The sequence below is a fragment of the Anser anser genome, assembly GCF_964211835.1.
Source record: "Anser anser genome assembly, chromosome: 6".
Lineage (NCBI taxonomy): Eukaryota > Metazoa > Chordata > Aves > Anseriformes > Anatidae > Anser > Anser anser.
In genome coordinates this window covers 1,744,686-1,763,972 of record NC_139726.1, presented here as the reverse complement: position 1 = coordinate 1,763,972, position 19,287 = coordinate 1,744,686, and the positions used below count along the sequence as shown (strand labels likewise).

The following is a 19,287-nucleotide window of genomic DNA, read 5'->3' as shown; positions in this document are numbered from 1 at the left end:
GAAATTGGAAAGACACTGCGGTTTCTGCAGCTTAGAAAGAGGAACAGATGTTGCAAAGAAAGGGACCATCTGACACATGAAACAAATTGTTTTAATAACTTCAGCTTCAATAAATAGTCTGACAAATTATCACTGAGCTCCGCTCTAGGTCTGCCTTTCCATGTGGGCAGTGCTGGTGGCAGGTAAAGCCCATGCCGGGTGGCGTGGGTCTCACCCGTGTCGGGGGGATGCTGCAGCTCTGAGTTGTTCTCGGCATTCACGTGAAGGGATTCAGTTCAGCTGGCACGCGTTCACCTCTTGCTTGCGGTCCCATCAGAGCCTCACGCATACTTCTGCCTATTTTTTTATCCAGAATTGCCTGCTCATGACTCACAAAAGACTCAGGCACTCCACCTGCCCTTTCAAAGATGCCTTTGTCAGTTGAGGTAGACACCTAATCACAGGAGAGCTGCTGGAGCCAAACTCTGTCCTGTAGGTGCGGAGGGGCCCTCCTTGCACCGGCGGCGCTTGCTGGAGGTGGTGCTGTGGCTGTGCACGGCTTTCCGCAGAGCGTGGCAGCTCTGCCCGGTGCTCAGCAGGTCCCAGGCTGGGGAAAGCAGCCCTCTGGGAAGCAACCCACCCTCTGGGGGAGCGAGATGTGGAGGGCTGGGCATGGCATCGAGGGAACGTGTGCGTCCCCGAGCGAGGCTACTGCACCAGCAGGAAGCTGTGCCTGGTTCTGGCAGTTCTGCACCGCCCTCGTGGGCTTAGAAATAGCTGCCAGGGATCTTAGAAGTGTAAATTTACATCCCATTCGGAGGACCATCACTCAACCTTTGGTATTTAACCACTGTGGACATCAGCTCACATCCTGTGCTGATAGTTCGAATGGCCTAAAAAAACCGCCACGGAGAGCGTAGCAGTTCCTGCCATTGACTGCTCCTCTTGTCCTCCACAGTCGCTGCTTTGTGCTGCCCTGCGATTAGCTGAGATGGGTGCCCCGCAGTAAAATACATATCCTGACACAGGGCTTCGAGCCAGGGCCAGCTCGAGGGGCGGCCGAGCCGCACCGCTGCTCCTGCAGGCACAGGCAGCAAGCGCCCACCCCGCGCCGAGCCCTTGTCTGCGGGGCTGCAGTGATGTCTTCTGACAGGGCTTCTCTTGTGTGGGGGCTGCGGCCAGGAATAGGAAGCCATTTAGGAGGAAACCTTTAAAATTTGCCCGTAGCTGATTGTAGGTTTTTTTGTTGTTTGTTTTAATTATTTATTTTTTAAAATCTGAACGGGGGTCTTTGTGTTTTTCTCCTGCAGGGTTTTGAAATTCGTTTAGCGTGTTTGGCTTTGCTCTGTGGCTAGTCCCTGGGCACACATTGAAGCCTTTCTTATCCTAATACTACTATAAGAGTCCCATGACAAATGACAAAACCGAAGGAGCCTAAAAATAGCTCCATTGAGTTCCTCTCTTTTGTCGCATTATTCTGTATCACCAGCAGCCTTTCCTCAGCCTGGGCTGCGTGTCGGAAAGATTTACAAATGGGCCCCTGGACGGATGCTGGATATTGTGGGGAGAGCTCGGATTACCAGAGTTACGCCTGTGATCGAGGCTGGGTCAGCGTCTTCACTGATAATGCCCCGCGTGGCCAAGAGAAGGTGGCTCCCAGCGCCGCTGTAAGATGCGCGCTTGGGCTTGTAATTGGGACTGGGACGGCTCTTCCCAGGCAAACGGCGACTTTTCAGCTGAGCTGAACTTTGAAACAGGAAAATTAAAAGCGTGGAAATCAGACGTTTTTAAAGAAATTGCAGTTTGGTGGCTTCTAGGGGGCCGTAAAGCACTGAGCCACTTTATTGCTGTCTGCTGTGGTGGCCCGGGAACAGGCTGCCTGTTTCGGTCATGCCCCCCCTGCCCCAGGCTCTCGTCTTTGCCTCCTGCTACATCAGTATTTTGCCTTCACTTCCCCAGATGTGGGGTTTTACTGCTTGCAGTTAGATTGTATCAGCTCTCTCCGGAGATGAGGCGTTGGGTTTTTGTACTCTGAGCTAATTAACCGAGGTCCAGAGAAACCGTTCGTCTGATCTCAACGAGCTGTTTCAAAGGAGAAATTAATAGCGCCGTGTGTCCACCCGGACCTCGCGGTGAGACCCTTAGTTCAGTCTGCCAGCGGGTTTCTGTGCTGGGGATTTAGTCTGAGCGCCAGCACGCCGCTGGTGCTAACTGGTGTGTGACCAAACCCTCGCGGAGAGGCAGCCGATCACCTTCCCGCAGGTCAGCAAGGCGAGGTGAATCCTGTGCTTCCCCCGTGCTGCCGGCAGCGACCCAGCTCGCGGCGCTCCCTAGGAGCCAGGCAGGCCCAGCTGTCGCTGCGGGCTCCTGGCGGTGCACGGAGAACAAGGTCCCTCTGCCGCAGCGTGCAGGAAGGTCCCTGCGGTGGCCTCGCTGTGTCCTGGACGTTGACAAACCTTCCCAGACGCACCCAGCTCTGCCTGACTCGACTCGGGTGTGCATTTACAGGTCTTCTGCCATTGCCAGAGCCTGCTCTGAGCCCTGGGGTGATGTGGAGCTCTTGCCGCATCCCAGGGAGGTTTTGCCAGGCAGTCCTTTCTCCTCCTGCACTGGGATGGCACGAAACATCGTCTTCGTTCTACTGCCCGGCATTTCACTTCTGCCATTTCATGGCCTCTTCCCAGCTTCTAACTTTGCAGATACAATTTTGCGTGCATGAACCATTAAAGCACGCAGATAGTAGCACATGTGTAGTTCGTTACTGACTCGCACCCACAAATTTGGTAATTAGACAGAAATTACAGCAGTTTTTTGGTGTGGGTGTAAGGTCACAAAAGTAAGATTAAAACATATGGCTGAGAGTGACGTCCAAACACTGTAGTTCTCAGTGGAGAGGTTGTTACTAAAACAAAGCTCGTATTGTAAGGAAATATGTATTTATCTACAGGCTTTTCATTTTCTTAATCCTGGAAACTCAAAATATACACGGGAACAGAAGTTATTTTTCTGAGTTTGTTTTTGTTGACTGCCTGACTGTTGTTGTTGCATTCCTCAGGATTTAAGAGAGGTTCTCAGTTTGCCTGAATGTTTTATGTATTCAATCTGTGCTGTATGAGATGCTGGCATTTTTAATAGCATCGCAGAAGTCTAAGTGTTGTTTTTGCCTTCTCACTACATTACAGAAATTCAGAAGACGAGTCCAAGAGTCTACTCAAGTACTCCGAGAACTGGAAATTTCTTTGAGAACAAATCACATTGGGTAAGGGTTTTCGATGACCTCTGGTCTTACTAGATTTACATCTACTGATGGATGTCTTTCGGAAAACATCTCTGCATGCTAGGCAATGGTACCACTTATACTGATTGTTAAAGCCTGAAGGGCTCAGGTAAGAGATAGCTGGGCATCTTAGGAGAAAATTCAGCCTTAATCCTTTCATGATAGGGTTAATCCACATCTCTGTGAAGGCCGTCAAAAGATTGCTGCTCACCCTAAGTAAGCCAGGGCAAAAGTGAGAATAATTGGGTCTAGAATAGTAATAGCGCTGCAGCTATAAAAATATGTATATTAAAACATGCTGGTTTATAGCGTTAACATGATACAGTTCACAAAGCCTGGCTGTAAGTAGTGTTGCCAGTATTTTGCTTTCACAAAGCAGAAAATTCTTCTCAAATAGCACAAGTAAAAGCATCGCCAGGACTGCAGGTTTTTATTGAACAGGCCGTCTCAGTGCGCATTTCTGCCTGTTTCATCTGTCTGCTTGGGGCCTCAGCACAAGAAGGCTCAGTGTGTCGACCAAAAAGGCTTTGCGTAATTGTCGGACTGAAATTCACGGCAATAGGTCAACGCTTTTTAAAAAAGAGAAGGCAAAAATTACTGCTAAATGTGCAAATGTGCACCTGGGCTGTCAGGGCCGACCCTTGCTACTATTACTCTTCCACATGTGTGCTGTCCGTATGCACCTGAAAGACTGCCAGAGGCCAGGGTGTGGAAAATAAACACGAGAAGTGCTGGAGGACAGACTAGAGGACAGACGTAGCCCCTGCCTGGGCACCATGGAGCACGGAGGAGGAGTTGGGCAGCCGAGCTCTGCGGGACATCCATGGCCCTTGGTGGTTATTAGGCCAAACGTCTAGCTTCTGGGCAGCGCAGGGTGTGCATTGGAGAGGGGGTTTTATGGCTTTGAGGTGCAGTGTTTTTCTTGTCCTAGCGCTGCAAAAAGGCTCGTTTCAGTACATTTGTAAAGCCCTCTAAATAAACAAAAGACTTCGTTTTTTTCGAAGTCCTCTTCTGAGTGAGAAAGAAGAAGTTTTACTCAGCAGTCCTGTCTTCCTGCAATGGATGTGTCTTCAGTTTCTGTGAAAAGAATTCCAGTAACTGCACAAAACCGGTGAAATGCTCTGACGTCTCTTGATTTTTCCAACAGATGGGTCAGGGAGTTCTTGAATGAAGAAAACAAAGGCCTGGACGTTCTGGTGGAGTACTTGTCGTTCGCACAGTACGCAGTCACGTAAGTAAGGCTTGCCTCCTACTCGCTGGGCTTGCAGGGCTAAGCAAAACCCCCAGGAGAGGGAAACGCTGATGAGATGCCCAATGAGATGCTCGATGAGATGCTCAGCTTCTCCAGTAGCAGAGCTGCAAGGCTCGGTGCCAGAGCCTGGTCTGGTACTGTGTACCTACTGCAGAGCAGGAGCAGAGAAAATCATAATGCTAGTCCTAAACTATTGAATTATAGCATCCTATGGAGGAAAAAAGCCTTTAACCTTTGTGATTATTTATCTTTAGGGCTTTACTGATGTTTTTTAGCCTTGGTAGCCTCTGACTGTCTTAGGGTACGATGCAAAAACAATTCAAGGAATGTACTGAAACATGCAGACTTCCTTAGAAATAGGTTTGTGATTAGTGCCCAACCCCAAGGAGTGTAATGCTGCCTGCCATGTTCAAAGCACCATCCCCACGTTAACCACTACTCACACAGCTCCTGGCAAGCAAAGTCACCTTTGTTCTTGTGTGTCCACAGGCTTTCCATTCACTGTATTGTAGCAATAGATTTTTGTATAAAATTGTATGAAACTAAGTGGTGGGTTAAAGATACTATTGTAGTTGGGAACTCAAGCTGAGTGGAGTTGATGTTTTATTTTTAAAAAAGATGCCATCATATATATATATTGCCATTGCACAGAACAAGATTTTTGGTGGAGTTGCAGTTGAATCAATGAAGGAAAATTATATGTTTGAAAATGTTACTAACACTGGAAAAAACTGTGCACAGCAAAAAGATGTATTTGTATAAAGACTTTGTTCCTAAAATTATACAAATGTACGCAAGTTAGCCTGCTGGGTTTTTTCCCTCTCTAACGTGGTGAACATGAGTAATAACCTCAAAAACTGTAAGGGGAACAAGCAATTTTTGCTTGAAAGAGCAGTACAATGGGCAGCGAATCAGAAATCAAAGAAAATCTATAACAATTATGGTAATGTATTACATATGCTAGCAGATTAGTGAGGGCCAACAAGGCAGTGTAAATGCTCAGTCACATATTGATGGAGGAAACTGAATTAGTACTTGCACAACGTATTGATTTATTGCAATAAAATGGAGACAGCTTTAAGCATTCTCCCTCTTTCCTTCAAGGCAATGCTGTTCATCTGCAAAGTGGCCAGTGTTGTATTTATTTTACGTTGAAGTAGGATAATACATAGCTGTTCGATCCCTCTGAAACTGAGCGCTCGTGCGGTTAGCTTCTCCCTTTGTCAAGGTCCAGATTTGCAGCAATATGTATTTGAAGCTCGCTCTGAATTGCAGCTGAAGGGAAATTAGTTTGCGGTGCTTTCCTCCTTTCTTTTTGTAATCTTTTGGGACCTACTAAGTCTGCAGATGTTTAACAGGAAGGAAAACACTATGTGCATCTTTGCTGTCTAACCCAGCTTCGGAATTTCTATTTCCTTTCAGTTTTGACTTCGAGAGTTTGGAGAACAATGTGGAAAACTCGATGGACAAGTCCAAACCTTGGAGCCGATCTATTGAAGACCTGCACAGAGGCAGCAATTTACCCTCCCCAGTTGGCAATAGCATCTCCCGCTCTGGCAGGCACTCGACTTTACGGTAAGGCGCTGAAGCAGGCAGTAGGTGACCTACAAGCAGCGAGTGTCCGAGTGAGAAGAGTCAGCGTGGTTTTCCAATTAGACTGTTTTTCATCTTCCCTCGTTTCGCAGTATAGGCTCGACGCACATAGGAAACATGTCACTGTACTGACGGTTTTGAGGTGGAAAGAAGTGCTAAGCTAATAACACAGGGCAGCATCTCACAGCAATTGAGGAAATGAAATGAATAAGACTGCCTCCGTTTCCAACAGCAGAATGATCTAAGGATGCGTGATATGTTTCCGTCAGGTACAATGTGACTTGCACAGAGGAAGCAATTACTCTTCTCCAAAGAGTATCTCAGGATTTCCATGGACCCAGCCAGGCTGGAGCTCTGGTCTGGTGTCTCATCCAAAATGGTCTCTTCTAGCAGCACATCCCGTCCATTCTGCTACGAACAAGATTTATTTTTTTAAAGGCCACTTCCGTGCTTCAAACCTGATGTTAATTTGAGCACCACCCCAGGCTTTACTATGAAGTCTCTCTTTCCAAATAGTGGTTGTTTTTTTTAGTTTGTGGAAAAGGCAGGATCCCTTCCCAAGACTGAATGTCAGTCAGCTCTGTTACAGGACCTTGCATTCCTGCGATCCTTCACTATTACAAAACATACTGAAGAGCATCTTCAGGCTACCAGTACAGTTACTCAGGGGCACAGCTCGGAGTGCTGAAGGGGATTGACTCTATACACGTTTTGAGTCTTCTGGGCTTTTGTAGAGCTTTGTTACATGGTGCTGTGAGCATAAAGGAGTCCTACAGAGATGGAAGCAGTGAGGACCTGCAGATTTTTTCTGTGTCTTCCAGTTGAGGTTCAGTTCTGGTTTGTCACTCAATGCTAATGTTGGCTTTTTAGTTCCTGTTCAGTGGCTGCCATCCACCTACAGCCTGAGTGGTGGCGGATGTGAGATCTGGAATATATCAAAGACATCAGGGAGAAAGCGGAGAGTAGGAGGCAGACACACAGCTCTGGCAAAGAGATACAGGCTGTAGAGTGCGGCAAAATCAGTTGACTAGCTTTTTTTCTGATGTTGCAAAGGTGATTTCAATGTTTGCGGTGTGTTCTTTGGTTTTCTGCCTACTTCAACAGAGAAGGCAGGGTCTTATGTTTGGAGGAGGATGTCTGATCCTGCTCTCTGCCTTTGGGAGGCATGTTTGTGATCAGTTATTCCAGAAATGTGTTAAGTCAGGTATACATTACATGTCTCTTAAATTTTTTTCTCTTCATTTCCTTCCATCCTTTTTTTTTCATATCCCCCTCTCATCTTTTTATTTTCCATTTCAATGTCTCCTTCCTCCTCACATCCACCTTTTCCCTCCCTCTTTCAAATGTTCTTCCCCGATTCTCTCCCCTGCGTCCTACCCTCCTCTGCCCTCGCCCACCCTTCATGCACCATCAGATTGGTTTCTCTGCCCGAGCAACTTCAGTTCAAACGCCGCCAGAGCTGCTTTTCACCCTCCTGCCTCTGGAGCGGCTTCACTTTGCGCTCTGCTGATGAGGCTTCGAGCCGGAAAACCTCGTAAGTGCCAGGTGTGAGGGCGCACGCAGCACGGGCTGTGCCGCGCATGGGAACCGCTCCCATGCCCTATAATCTGAGAATCACACATCTTGGGAAGCGACCACCTGAGCCTCGCTGGGAGATTTCAGCCTCCAAAATGTGTGGTTATCGCATTATAACTTCAAAGCGTAGTTTGCTTCCGTAGAGCGGGATTTTCTAGAAAAGACTGAAATGCGTTTTACTTTGACACGAGGCGTTAGTTTTCTTTATCACACTGCAAAAAGCATTATTAGTTTCATACCTAAGACACCAAGCCTTAATCATTATCCATGTTGCAGGTCAAGAGCTGTGCTTTACTCTCATCTGTAATCTCATCTATAGTCTCGCATACCTACAGAAAGCCGAGTGGATCCCTGCGTGCAGGGAGACCGGCAGCGTCCTGGCGGGGCGGGGGCACGGGACGGGGCAGAGCGGGGCTGGTGGCATTGCAGTGGCGCGGGGGCTGTCGCTCACAAGACATCTGCTTTCTCCCTTTCCTCTTTCCCTACCCTTTGCGTCTTTGAGCACTCTTGGTTTCATTTCTGTGTGCAACACCCCCCCCAATTAACTCCTGACATTTCTTTCGGACAGGCGAGGGGTTCCTGCCAGCTTTCACACGTGGTTTCCTCATTTTTGGTGCCTGGCTGGCAGCGTCACGCTACCGGCTCGCCAGCCCGTCCTCGGGGGTCAGCCGCTGCCACCCTCAGGGCCCTGCAGCTGGTGTGCACTGTACGCATTAAATTGCAGTAGCAGGGCTAGGAGATAAGCATAACCCTGGGAAGCTCTGCCAGGGCGATGCCCTCTCACGCTTGCAAACGACACAGCCCCATCGCGGCGAGCAGCTCCTCGCACACGGCCAGGACTGGGTGCCCCTCTGCGAAGCCTTCCCGGCCGGCGCCGCAGGCACGGAGGCTTTCTGTGCTTCCCTGTGCGTGGCTGAGGCTCTCTGTTTGCAGGCTGTAACTTTACTCGGCTTCCTGGAGCTCTTTTTAGCAGTGCTAGACCCTGCCAATTCCCCGCTCGGAGCTGTTTCCTTGGCAACTGAGATTTTTTTTAAAAAGAGGCACAGGGATTTGGGAGGCAAACACCAAAATGAGGGTAGAAGGATAAAAACAGGGATGAATCTTTGGGGATTTTATTGCTGCTCTTTTTAATTTTTTTTTTCTGAAAAGAGCATTACTTACACGTGAGAGTTAGACCCTCCTTTCAGATAAATATTCATAATGACTTCGTAGTGTCCCAGGCCATTAGAAATTCCCTTTCTTCTGAGTCTAATACTTCAGTCTTTTATGTGGATTGAACTCAGAAACTTATTTTTGTTTCCAGAATCTGCAGAGTTCATAGTGAGACAGCGATCCAGACAGACGTATCGTAATCCGTAAATGGGCTTTAAATGCATTCAAAAATTGGTCTCCACTTTGGCACTGCTTCTCCTGCTACAGCGATTTAATGTGGACTTTGCCATTTACACTTCCACTCTTCAGGGAGCGGCTGACTTTGTCATCATGCATTTTGTCAGACACTTGCTAATTTAGCTGAGCGCGTTTTCTGAGCAGTCGGCTGCCCGTCCTGCGATTTTCTGGTTTCTTGACCGAGAGACCTGAAGGTCTTAACGCTTGTTCCCGTGCTTGAAGTCAGGTAGGACGCGTACGGCGTGGCCGTGCTGAGCGCTCCCCGGGGTGCTTTTTTATAGCCCTGCGCTGGCTGTGCAGCCTGTGAGAGGGGAAGGAGAGTTGGGGAAGACCAAACCAGACTGTTACAATTTCTTTTCTCCCTTTTTTTTTTTTTTAAGCAGCAAAGGTCTCTTCAGCATTATGGATTAATAATTTTCCCAGATTTTTTTTGAGAAAAAGACAAAAACTAGAGGCCCAAAGCGATTTATTCTCTTTACACGTGCAGCTCAAAACCAGCTTCGTTGCCCTTGTTTGAAATGCCAGAAAAGAAACATTTGGGGCGCCGGGGCCACCCGCTCTGTCGCGCCCAGGCGGATGTTTTTGCCCTTGCATGGGCAGAGGAGCCGATTGCAGCTCCCTTGTTCCTGTCCTTGTTCCTTCCTCTGTGGAGGCTGCACGTTCCAGGTCCCCGTGGAGAAATGCAAAGTTGGTAGGAAATTTTCCCCCCCTTCAAAGTCCCTTTCTGCCATTAAAGCAATGTTTGTAATGCAAACACCACCTCCTCCAAGCCACCAAAATCCCAATGGGAACCAGGAGTCCTGGCGCATGCAGAGCTGGGAGAGCTGCCGGGAGCCACCCGGGGCCTTCCTCTGCTCCCACCAGGAGGGAGCCAGCAGGACACATGAGGGCGGAATGCTCTTCAGCAGATAGTAGGATAAAAACAGTAAGAGAAAGCAGCTGTAACTTGGGTTTGCTATTAATGCTGCGCGTTGGAAGCCTGCACCTTTGGATCGGGCACGTGTCCTTGTTCGGAGCGTGGAAGTCCTCCCTTGAAGCTGGTGGGAGTTTGCTTTGAGTTATGTGCATGTTTACCATGGTGGAAAGGGCTTTTCCTTACTTTGAGTTCCCCAGCTCATTGCACAGGTGTTTTAATTGGCTATATGTGGGACTTTGGTATCTAAGGATCCTCTTACATGGTGCACGTTCGTGGAAACAAAGACCAAATTATTCCTGAACAGAAAGGTACTTCCCTGAGACCGAGGCAGGAAAGAGCCCTAAACTGTACGTTTCAGCACAGGGCTGGGTGGTGCTGCTTTCGCCACGTGGTCGCAGTGCCACGGCTTGGAAAGGCCGGATCACGAATACTTCCCCAGCTGCCAGCCCAAGAGCCCGGAGGTGGGGTAGCTCGCTCAGCACGGCTGCCGGCCCGTCCCGGCTGGCAGTAGGAAAGCGTTACGAGCTGCAGGAGCCTGCACGTGGCCAGGTTTTCTGTTTCTTCCTTTTTTTCAGGAGTAAGGTTTTATGGTTCTTCTTTGAAGGAGGGGCAAAGGAAATAAAAGAGGAGCCATCTGAATTTCATTACTAGGATAAATATACGCTCGGTGACACAATCTTTGACCTGCAGCAGACAGGAAATCAAAACCAACAGTTCACCCAGATGCTCGCATCAGCCTGATGGTTAGTAACAAGAAATGACATAAAAGCAAAAGAAGATCGTCCACCCTGGTTTGGCTCGTGTCGGGTAAAGGGAGGTGTCGGAGCTACCGCCAGGCTGTCCTGCCTTTAGGAAGCAAACAAACAGCATCGGGGGCTGGTGCAATTACCACTAATGCAGAGGAGGCATCTTGAGCCTTACTTGCAGTGTGCAGTCACTGTAAAAGGGTTTCTGTACAAAAAATCCTCATCGATTCTTGGCATTTGCGTCTACGCAAAGAAATTTGCATCTGTTGAAGGGAACCTCTCTAAATCTAGGGCAGAATCCCATCTGTGCTGGGAATATTTCCTCTGCACTGCAGCTCTCAAGTGCATTTTCTGTACCGGTTTCTCAGCCTCCTCGCAGACCGCCGTGGGCAGAACCGAGAGCCGCAGGGTGCGCGCTCCGCACGTCGCCCATCTCGTCGCCGACAGGGGCTGTGCGAGGTCTTCATCCTTCACTAGTTTAAGGAGCCTCGCCCCCATTTGTTAGAGCTGACAAACCTCTACAGATGCGTAAAGGCATTCTGAAATCGGAGGAGTCGATGCGCCAGACACCGAGAAAGCTTTTTTCTTCTCTCAGCGGCATGATACAGATCTAATTGCTCTGTTTATTAAAATTTAAATGGAACTAATGTATGCAGCCTTCAGTAGTTTAGAGCTTAGATAAGTCATTATAGGAAAGATCTGTGTATGACTAGATGTGGCTTTTAAATCTTTTTATTGCAGTGTTTTTCATACTTAGTGAAATGCATATGGAGATGTGTTTCCATGCTCTCCCGCGAGCGCTGGCAGCGTTTTCACACCTCCCAGTTCTGACTTGGTATGGGCTCCAAATTAAACGCGGTCTTGCTTTTCTTTTGTCGCAGGAAGGGATGCACTCCTTTTCCTGCTGTTCAGGGCAAATGTATGGCCTAGGTAAGCACAGAAAAAGCTGTGTATTTACGTCTGCCGTTTTCCAGGCAGGTCACGGATTGCCACCTGAAGCTGGGTGCGTGGCTCTGCCCGTCCCAGGCTCCTCAGAGGAAAGGTGTAATTTCGTCTGCATTACTTCCGCGCATACTTTCGGTGTGTGGGTTGAAGGGAATACCCCAGCACTTTGGAGGGAAAAGAGGTGCCCTAGGTTTTTCCCCGTCGCTTCTGGGAAAGCGTTTTGTTGCCGGGGCTGACCGGAGGGAAGGGCCGGGAGGTGTGAGAGCGCAGGAGCTGTCGGTGGGGCTGGTGGCACGGCCGTGGAGCCCTGCAGCACACAGCTGGGGCTCCTCGCCCGTCCGTGGTGCCACCACGAGCGGCAGACAAGGTGCCCAGGCACCCAGGGCGAGGCGCGGAGCCCGATAAACGTCCTGCTGGCAGCTTGGAGTGAGCCGGGCGGCCCCGCGGTGCCTTCCCTGACAGAGCAGGGAATGAACAACAGGTTAAAACTGGAGCCGGCGGAGTTTTGCTTACCAAATGTGAAGCTGCCCACGTCTTGCCTGTGCTCGTCCTGTTTTCTGGGCTTTCTGCCTCCCCTGCGCTCCCTGTCGGGGTCCGCTCCCCAAAACTTGCTCCGAGCGCGCCGAACGCTCCCCGTGGCTCGGCAGAACTGGGTCAGGTTTCCTGCAGGCCTGAGATCGTTCTGGAGTGCCCGTCAGCTGATTTATGCATTCATATATATGGAAAAAAAAAGAAAAAAAGCCGTTTGACTGAATTCTGCTTTGAATTTTGGGGTTTCTTTCATCTCGGCGCTCCTGGGAAATGAAAGCAGAGCGCAGGCACTGCTGCAGCCCGGGCACAGCGGCTGCGCACCGCGCTGGAGCTCCTCTCCCGTACTCTGTTCCTACTTGTTCGTGTATTTATGAGTATTCTTTACCGTTATTAACAGTGAGGTTAATCGTTGATTGTAAAAGCCACACCTCTTTTTAAACAAAACGAGTAGCGTGAATTAGACAAGGAGGTACGCAGTAGTGTGGGCAGTGCAGAGGGCAGTCTCCCAAATGTGCTCAAAATGTGGCAAGGAAAGAAAAGGTGAGAGGAAAGCAGCGGGGTGCTCGCTCTGAAGCCGTATCAGGTGCCTTCCAGGTGCTGGCTGGGGGCAGTGCTCCGTGCAGGGTGTACCAGCCGCCCTGGGATGTGCCTCCTGGTAGTCTAGATTGCCTCCAGCAGTCTAGATTTAACCACCCTAATACAAGGATGGTTATCTGTCATCCCATCCCGGGTTTAGCGGTTCTCGATGGGTTTTTCCTTTGTGAATCTGTGTGAGAGCTTTTGGAGCAGTGGTGCTGATGAGCCCTGCTTCTCCGAGCGCTGTGCAGAGTGCCTTTAGAGCAAGCAGGTCTGCTTTCAGCCCGTCACCCGCTGTGTTTGATGGCACGCAGCTCCCGCGTTACAGGAAATATCGAGGGCTCGTTCCCGTCACTCCCTCCCCGCCACTCGCCCTCGCCCGCGCTGATGCAGTTCTCTCTTGGCCCTTCCAGGCAGAAAAGCCCGACCTCTCTCTGGAAGCTGTCCCCGTCGTAGCTCGCTGCTCGCCCTGCTTCCGAGGGTGTTTGCAGCTGTGCTGTGAGCCACCGCTGGGTACCAATATCGGTTCGTCTAAACTGAGGTTCAGCACTTAGTCACGGCTCGGGATGCCACAGTCCGGAAGCTTTTCCCGCTGCGTTATTTTCACATATCAAACACAAGAAGAGCCCTCCCGTGAACGTTGTCCAGGCTGCAGAGGTGGCATTGGCAAGGGTGAGGCTAGCCGCAGTTGTGTGAGGTAGCCTTGCTCTTGCTACTGGCCGTGTTTGCTCCAGCAGCCAAGTTTCATCTACAAATTTCATTTTCCTCCCCCAGCGGGGCTGCTCTTAGCATAACAGACGTCAGAATTCACAAACCTCTTAATTGCGTGTGCGTCACGGTGTTTTCCTTTCTGCCTTTCTTTCAGCAGATTTTTTTGCTTTCTTCCTCAGCTTTCAGGCCTGAGTGCGATAGTTTGAAATGCAGAATGATCGCTGTGACCGCCTGGGGGGTTTTGCCAGCCTCACAGCCTGCCAGCTGATGCCCTTCCTGCTCCGTGACCGCAGTGGCCGGGCTGTTTTGGTGCCACCTTGCCCCTCCAGGCCACTGGGCTGCGGCTGGGGACACATGGGACAAGCCTTGGGCACCGTCACTTTGCTCCTGCTCCGCTTCAACACCCATTATATATATATATATAATATACATACAATTATATATTGTTATTAGTGCATTGCTGTCAGAAGGGTTTCTGGACCATAGCCCTAATCTCGTTGTTTATTCAGTGCTGTGTGTGACTGCAAGAACATATATGTATTTCACGTGTCAGCCGTCTCCTTGTCTCCAGTTTCCTGCGCTCAGCTCCCAAAGCATGTTTTGCCTTAAAGAAAATAAGCAGTATCTCAGGAAGAGCTGAAATGTGGTTTTCATTTACCGTGCCATAGAAATGACAGATTGAAAGGTTTCCCTTTGTGTTTATTCCATGCACTTATTTAATAGAATTCAAGGTTGATTTACCAGTTAGGGGTTACAATTAAAATAATTAATGCCTCTGTGCTGCGGAAAGTTCCTAAAGGCTGTATTTTCCTCGGATAGTTTGGAGGGCTTTCAGAAAGCTCAGCTGCAGAGTAGAAGAGAGGCACCATTCTTAAACGAAATGCAACCGAAATTAATACGTTTGCTGATGCCTACAACTGTTCGCTTTCATTAAAAGTCTGTGTCTGCACCAGCAGAGCATATACAGAAGAAATACGGGATACCTCTGCTGTGGTAGAGCTGTGGCTGAGAGCTGGCAGGTCCTGCTCCCTCTGCTCCCGTTGGTACCTGGCGCTGCTCAGTTCCTTCAGGGCCCGTTAGCCTTGTGTCTGGGCTTCCTGTGCTGCTAAATCAACAGCCCCTGGCCTTCTTTCTGCTTGATTTGCATGCGTGTTGTCAGATGGCTGCGTGCTCTGCAGAACTGAAAAATGTGTGCGTTTTCACCAAGTGGAGGAATGTTTCCGTTCCTTTCTTCTGGCCACCTACAATAGTCCTGTGACTGATGAAAGCTGTTTTTGTTTGCAGGTACAATACCTTGCCAAGCCGAAGAACGCTAAAAAATTCCAGATTAGTGAGTAAAAAAGACGATGTTCACGTCTGCATCATGTGTTTACGGGCCATAATGAACTACCAGGTATTTCCCTTTTCATTCTTTTGGACCACATCACTTGTTGTTGCTGGGAGGGAAAGGTTAGTGGTGAAAGATTAAGGTAAAACTGATGGGAAGGTTTAAAGGCTTATTCATTCTTAGACAGCGTAGCTGGGAAGCTGCGTATAACACAGCCCTTGTCCACCCGCACAGCTGGCACACGTGAAGGCACACAGATAAGAGCACACGCGTGGTGGGCCAGGTCCTGTTTGGTGGACCTCCTTTGCACTAACTCATTAGACTTATATCTGCACGGATGAAATTACAGTTTGTCTCGGAATTTAGTATTAACAAGAGAATTTTTAGAAGAGTTAAAGTTAGACACTGATGGAAAATACAAGATTTCCCTTAGTCATGTGCTTGTGTGCCAGTCACGTGCAAGGCTGTTGTAGTAACTGCAAGTCAAAGAATGAGCTGGACCAAAGCTAATCTTATTTCCATGAGCTTCTTTTGTCTTCAGTGGGATGCTGTGTTCATATGGCATGCCCGGGTATCTTCGGGTGCTTTGGATTTGTCGCTCAAACAGTAACAGCTGACAGCTAGGTGATAGGTAACCTTTATTACAAGTCGTGTGGTCTTAAGAGGTACTTCTAACACTGCTAGGTGTGTGAGCTGGGCTCGTGGCGATGGCAGCTCCCTGGGAGCTACAGGATTTCTTTCTTCTAACGGGAAGGATGCAAGCAATGGTGCAGTTGTGGTACTAACTGATACCGCATTTTCCAAAGCAATTCTTTTTTTTTTTTTTTTGGAGAGCAGACCCCGCAGTACTCGCGCAGTAGCTGCGTGCAGCGGTTGCTCTGTGGCAGCATGCGTGTTGGAGAAGTGATTTTGGCAGCTGAACTGCAAATCCCCCTTTGGAGAGTAAATGGCACACTGGACTGTCAGAAATAAAAAGCGTCGGGGGGGGGAAGAACAGGCAGAGGGGTTGTCAGTGCTGCAGGAGCAGCTCTTGGACCCCTTTTTGTTGGCTGCCGTGGCCAAACCGAGTACCTCCAACGTGTGGTGACAGAGTCGTTGTTAGTCACGGTGTGAGATGGAAATGTGCTGACTGACTTGATAAAACTCAGCAGTGTTTTATTTGGCTTACAGCGTTGTGAAAGACTGCCAGATCTGGTCAGAGATACGTAATTTGTTGGGTTTTAAAAATAATAACTTCAGTTTCAAAGCTGAGACGATATTTTCCCCTTCTCTTTTCAGTACGGATTCAATATGGTCATGTCGCATCCACATGCTGTCAATGAAATTGCACTAAGTTTGAACAACAAGAATCCCAGGTAGGCTGTGCTTGCTATCAGAGAATTTAAGAAGTAGGTAAGTAAAGAGTACATGGAAAGGGGTTTTCATGGATATGTTTATGCGCAAACCTGTAGCAAAAATCAGACTTCACTCTGAATCACGTTCAGTCTGTGTTATGGTGGGAATAGATGAGCAATTTCCATCAGCAGTAGTTCCGCTGGTTTCAGAAGCTGCTGACTCTTCAGCTGTATCTTTGCTGCCTGAGCTCCTCAACCATGCTACAGTGCAACTCTGCTGATCATGGGCAGCTTCACGTGGGATTTTCCTTAAGAAACTAAATTTTCTTCAATAAACTTTGTCAGAGGGGTCCTCAGGTTTGAATGTCTTCGAGAGAGGGTTTTGTTCTTGTCCTGCCTCTGTACAGCACCTGCCTCAGCATTGGGTGTCTCTTCAACCACAGCCAGTTTTGTAATCCCACAGTGGAATTAATTGCTGCAGGGCCATGTCCCCTCTTCTCCCCGCACTGGTGGCCCTGGTAGCTGCTTCCAGCAAGGCCTGGAGCTGCAGACCTCTTGCATGCCTAATGAAACCAGATCTGACATACTGATGTTTGCAAGGAAAGGTAAAACTTGGGGATGTGACAGAACTAAACAGCACCATATGGAGAGAGCGCCTTTGCGGAGGCTGTCCACTTGCCTTGCAATGCACCGCTTGAAATTTTGTCCTGATGGAAGTAGGTACTTCCTTCCACACTTCTCTTTAGGCTTAAGTCAGCAAGCCTGGGCACAGCGTAATGGGAAGGATATGGGAAGTTTATTGTTTTTATCATTTTTTGGTGTCTTGAGTCTGGAAATCAGGTGATGAAGAGACAACTTAAGGTTTTGGTTTTGAAAGAGGTGAGTTGTTTAGATTCCTGATTATTTAAAAAAAAATGCATTCAAATGTGGCTAGAACACTAGAAAGACAATTTAATGTTATGCTGTTCAAAACCTAATTACTTCTTGTTTTAGCCCCATCATGATTTTTGAAGAAACCTGAGTTTTGAGTGCTTAGGGTTGGCTGAGATGTGCACAAAGGGAAGCAGCAGCTCTGAGACGCGCTGGAGCGTTGACCCCAACCACACTGCAGAGCTAAGTGCCACGAGAGCTGGCAGGCCAGGGGGAGGATGAATGTAGGAAGCAGTCATAGTCTCCATCTCTTCTGTGTGTGCCCAGGAGATGCCAACACAGTGGTGCTGTCCTCTGCCTGTCCCCACACCGGTTGCAGATGTGCAGGCAGCAGGCGGGTGAGGGCTCCGGCCAGCCTTGGAGACCTGGGCATCCTCCTGGCCACGCTGTGCACACTCATCTCCGTGCCCTTTCCCTGCACACACAGCTCACGGCCTGCCCTTGCAGAGGATATTACTGATAAGCCATAGTGAGAACTCCTTGAGCCTGTCTGAAAGAGCTTGGGTTTTCTTCTTGTGGCAGGAAAAAAAAATGATGAGTAAGGATTGAAAGTGATCCATATAAAATTTCCCGGGAAAGTGAACATTTTATCTGGTTTCCAAAGATAACCTTGACACTTTGAAAGCCAAAAGGTATTTCTTTTTCTGTAACATCTGGTTTGAGTCAGTGCTTAAGCATGAGACTAATTTCATATGTGTCTGCATGATTTTAATATCTGCTCATAGCTCATCTGGCCATAAAGTCCGGTTGGTGCTTTTGCCTTATGTGAACCCTGTAAGAAAGTACTGGGGATTATTTGTATTGGAGTTACAGTGAGTCTGTTGCATGCTTTTCTTTCAGTAATCGGATGTCTTCTCCCCCTCATTACTATGCCTGTGTTAGCACTGCTGTCAATCAGTTGCCCAGATTTCTGATTCAAGAGGGGAGAGATGTGCTGAGGCATCCTCTACTCACTTCAGTGTGCCACAGCTTACTTTTTGGTGGGGCTATGAATAATACAAATTGTCACAGAGAATAATTCAGATCTGTATTGGGAAATACAGATGTGAGTTAAAAGCACGTTCACCAAGAAGTGGACTGAGGGGGAGCGGGCTGCTCTGCAGGCAGCTGGCTCCTGGCCGGTGTGCGGTGATCCTGCTGTGCCCCAAACTGCCTCCTCGCCGAGTTCGTGCAGGCGAGCGTCTGGGAGTGCCCGCTATGGAAGGCTGACTTGCTCTGCCTTTACCGGATTGATGTTCTGCCATGGGTTTGCTTGGATTTCCACAAGTACAATTTGTGATTTAAATTTTTGCATGTTTTGAGAAGCATTAAAATGGGGGAGAGCCGCATGATCCCGGAGACTCAAAATACCCTGGATCAGGCGATGCTCAGCATTATGCATCCTGCAGGTTTACTCGTTTCAAGAGACTGAATGCAAACTACTGGATGCAAACTACTCCTCCCAGCATCTGCACATCACTTGGCAAACAGGTAGAAGGTGCTCAGCACATGCTTGTCATTGATTGCCACGGTCTGGTTTCTTCGCAGGACAAAGGCCCTGGTCTTAGAACTCTTAGCCGCTGTTTGTCTCGTCAGAGGAGGGCATGAAATCATTTTGTCTGCGTTTGATAACTTCAAGGAGGTACGTTTTTCTGCTTTATCAGGATTTGATGTGCATATCTGTAGCTCTCTGTGTGTTAGCTAGAGCGTTCTCTTCCATCTAAATTTCTTAGACTGAGGATTTTCCATTAACTGTAGATTTTCCAAAAATCACTTTGAACTGCATAGACAGCGGTGGTCGTGCCATTGTTTTGTGCACTTTTCTGTAAAAGAGTGGAATCCCAACAAGGTGAACCCAGTCTGCGAATTACTCCCTTTACCTTTTGGTCAGTTGAGCTGTGCCCCTGAAAGGGAGGGCTGATGGAGATTTGGAGAGCTTTACTCCAGTTCCTCTGTTTCTGAATGCTTTTGTATGTTCTTAGATGAAATAACCAGGAATTGTGGATTACAGCTCCCATTTTCAGAGCAATTTACACAAGCCTTTGAAATGCAAAATTCCTGGTTTTACTATCAGCAAGAATTTTATTTGTGAAGGAATTACAAAAGCAAGCCTCTGTGATAAAACCCTGACTCTGCTGAAATTAATACAAGTATTCTGGTTTGCTCAACTGGGGCAAAACTGTCATTCGTATGTGTGTACGTTCAAGAGTAGCACGTTTGCATACGG

The 19,287-nt window shown here is 48.5% G+C and overlaps 1 protein-coding gene across 8 annotated transcripts in view; it reads left to right on the top strand.

The window, feature by feature from the left end:
- Nucleotides 1-19,287, top strand: part of FMNL2 (formin like 2) — a 125,735-nt gene that overhangs the window by 69,450 nt on the left and 36,998 nt on the right. For all 8 annotated transcript variants that reach the window (XM_083841100.1, XM_083841095.1, XM_083841096.1 and 5 more), the window contains exons 4-9: nucleotides 3,162-3,238; nucleotides 4,404-4,487; nucleotides 5,931-6,083; nucleotides 14,775-14,883; nucleotides 16,096-16,172; nucleotides 18,609-18,702. In XM_083841100.1, coding sequence (XP_083697226.1) covers nucleotides 3,162-3,238; nucleotides 4,404-4,487; nucleotides 5,931-6,083; nucleotides 14,775-14,883; nucleotides 16,096-16,172; nucleotides 18,609-18,702 — 594 coding nt within the window. The remainder of the gene's footprint in view (nucleotides 1-3,161; nucleotides 3,239-4,403; nucleotides 4,488-5,930; nucleotides 6,084-14,774; nucleotides 14,884-16,095; nucleotides 16,173-18,608; nucleotides 18,703-19,287) is intronic.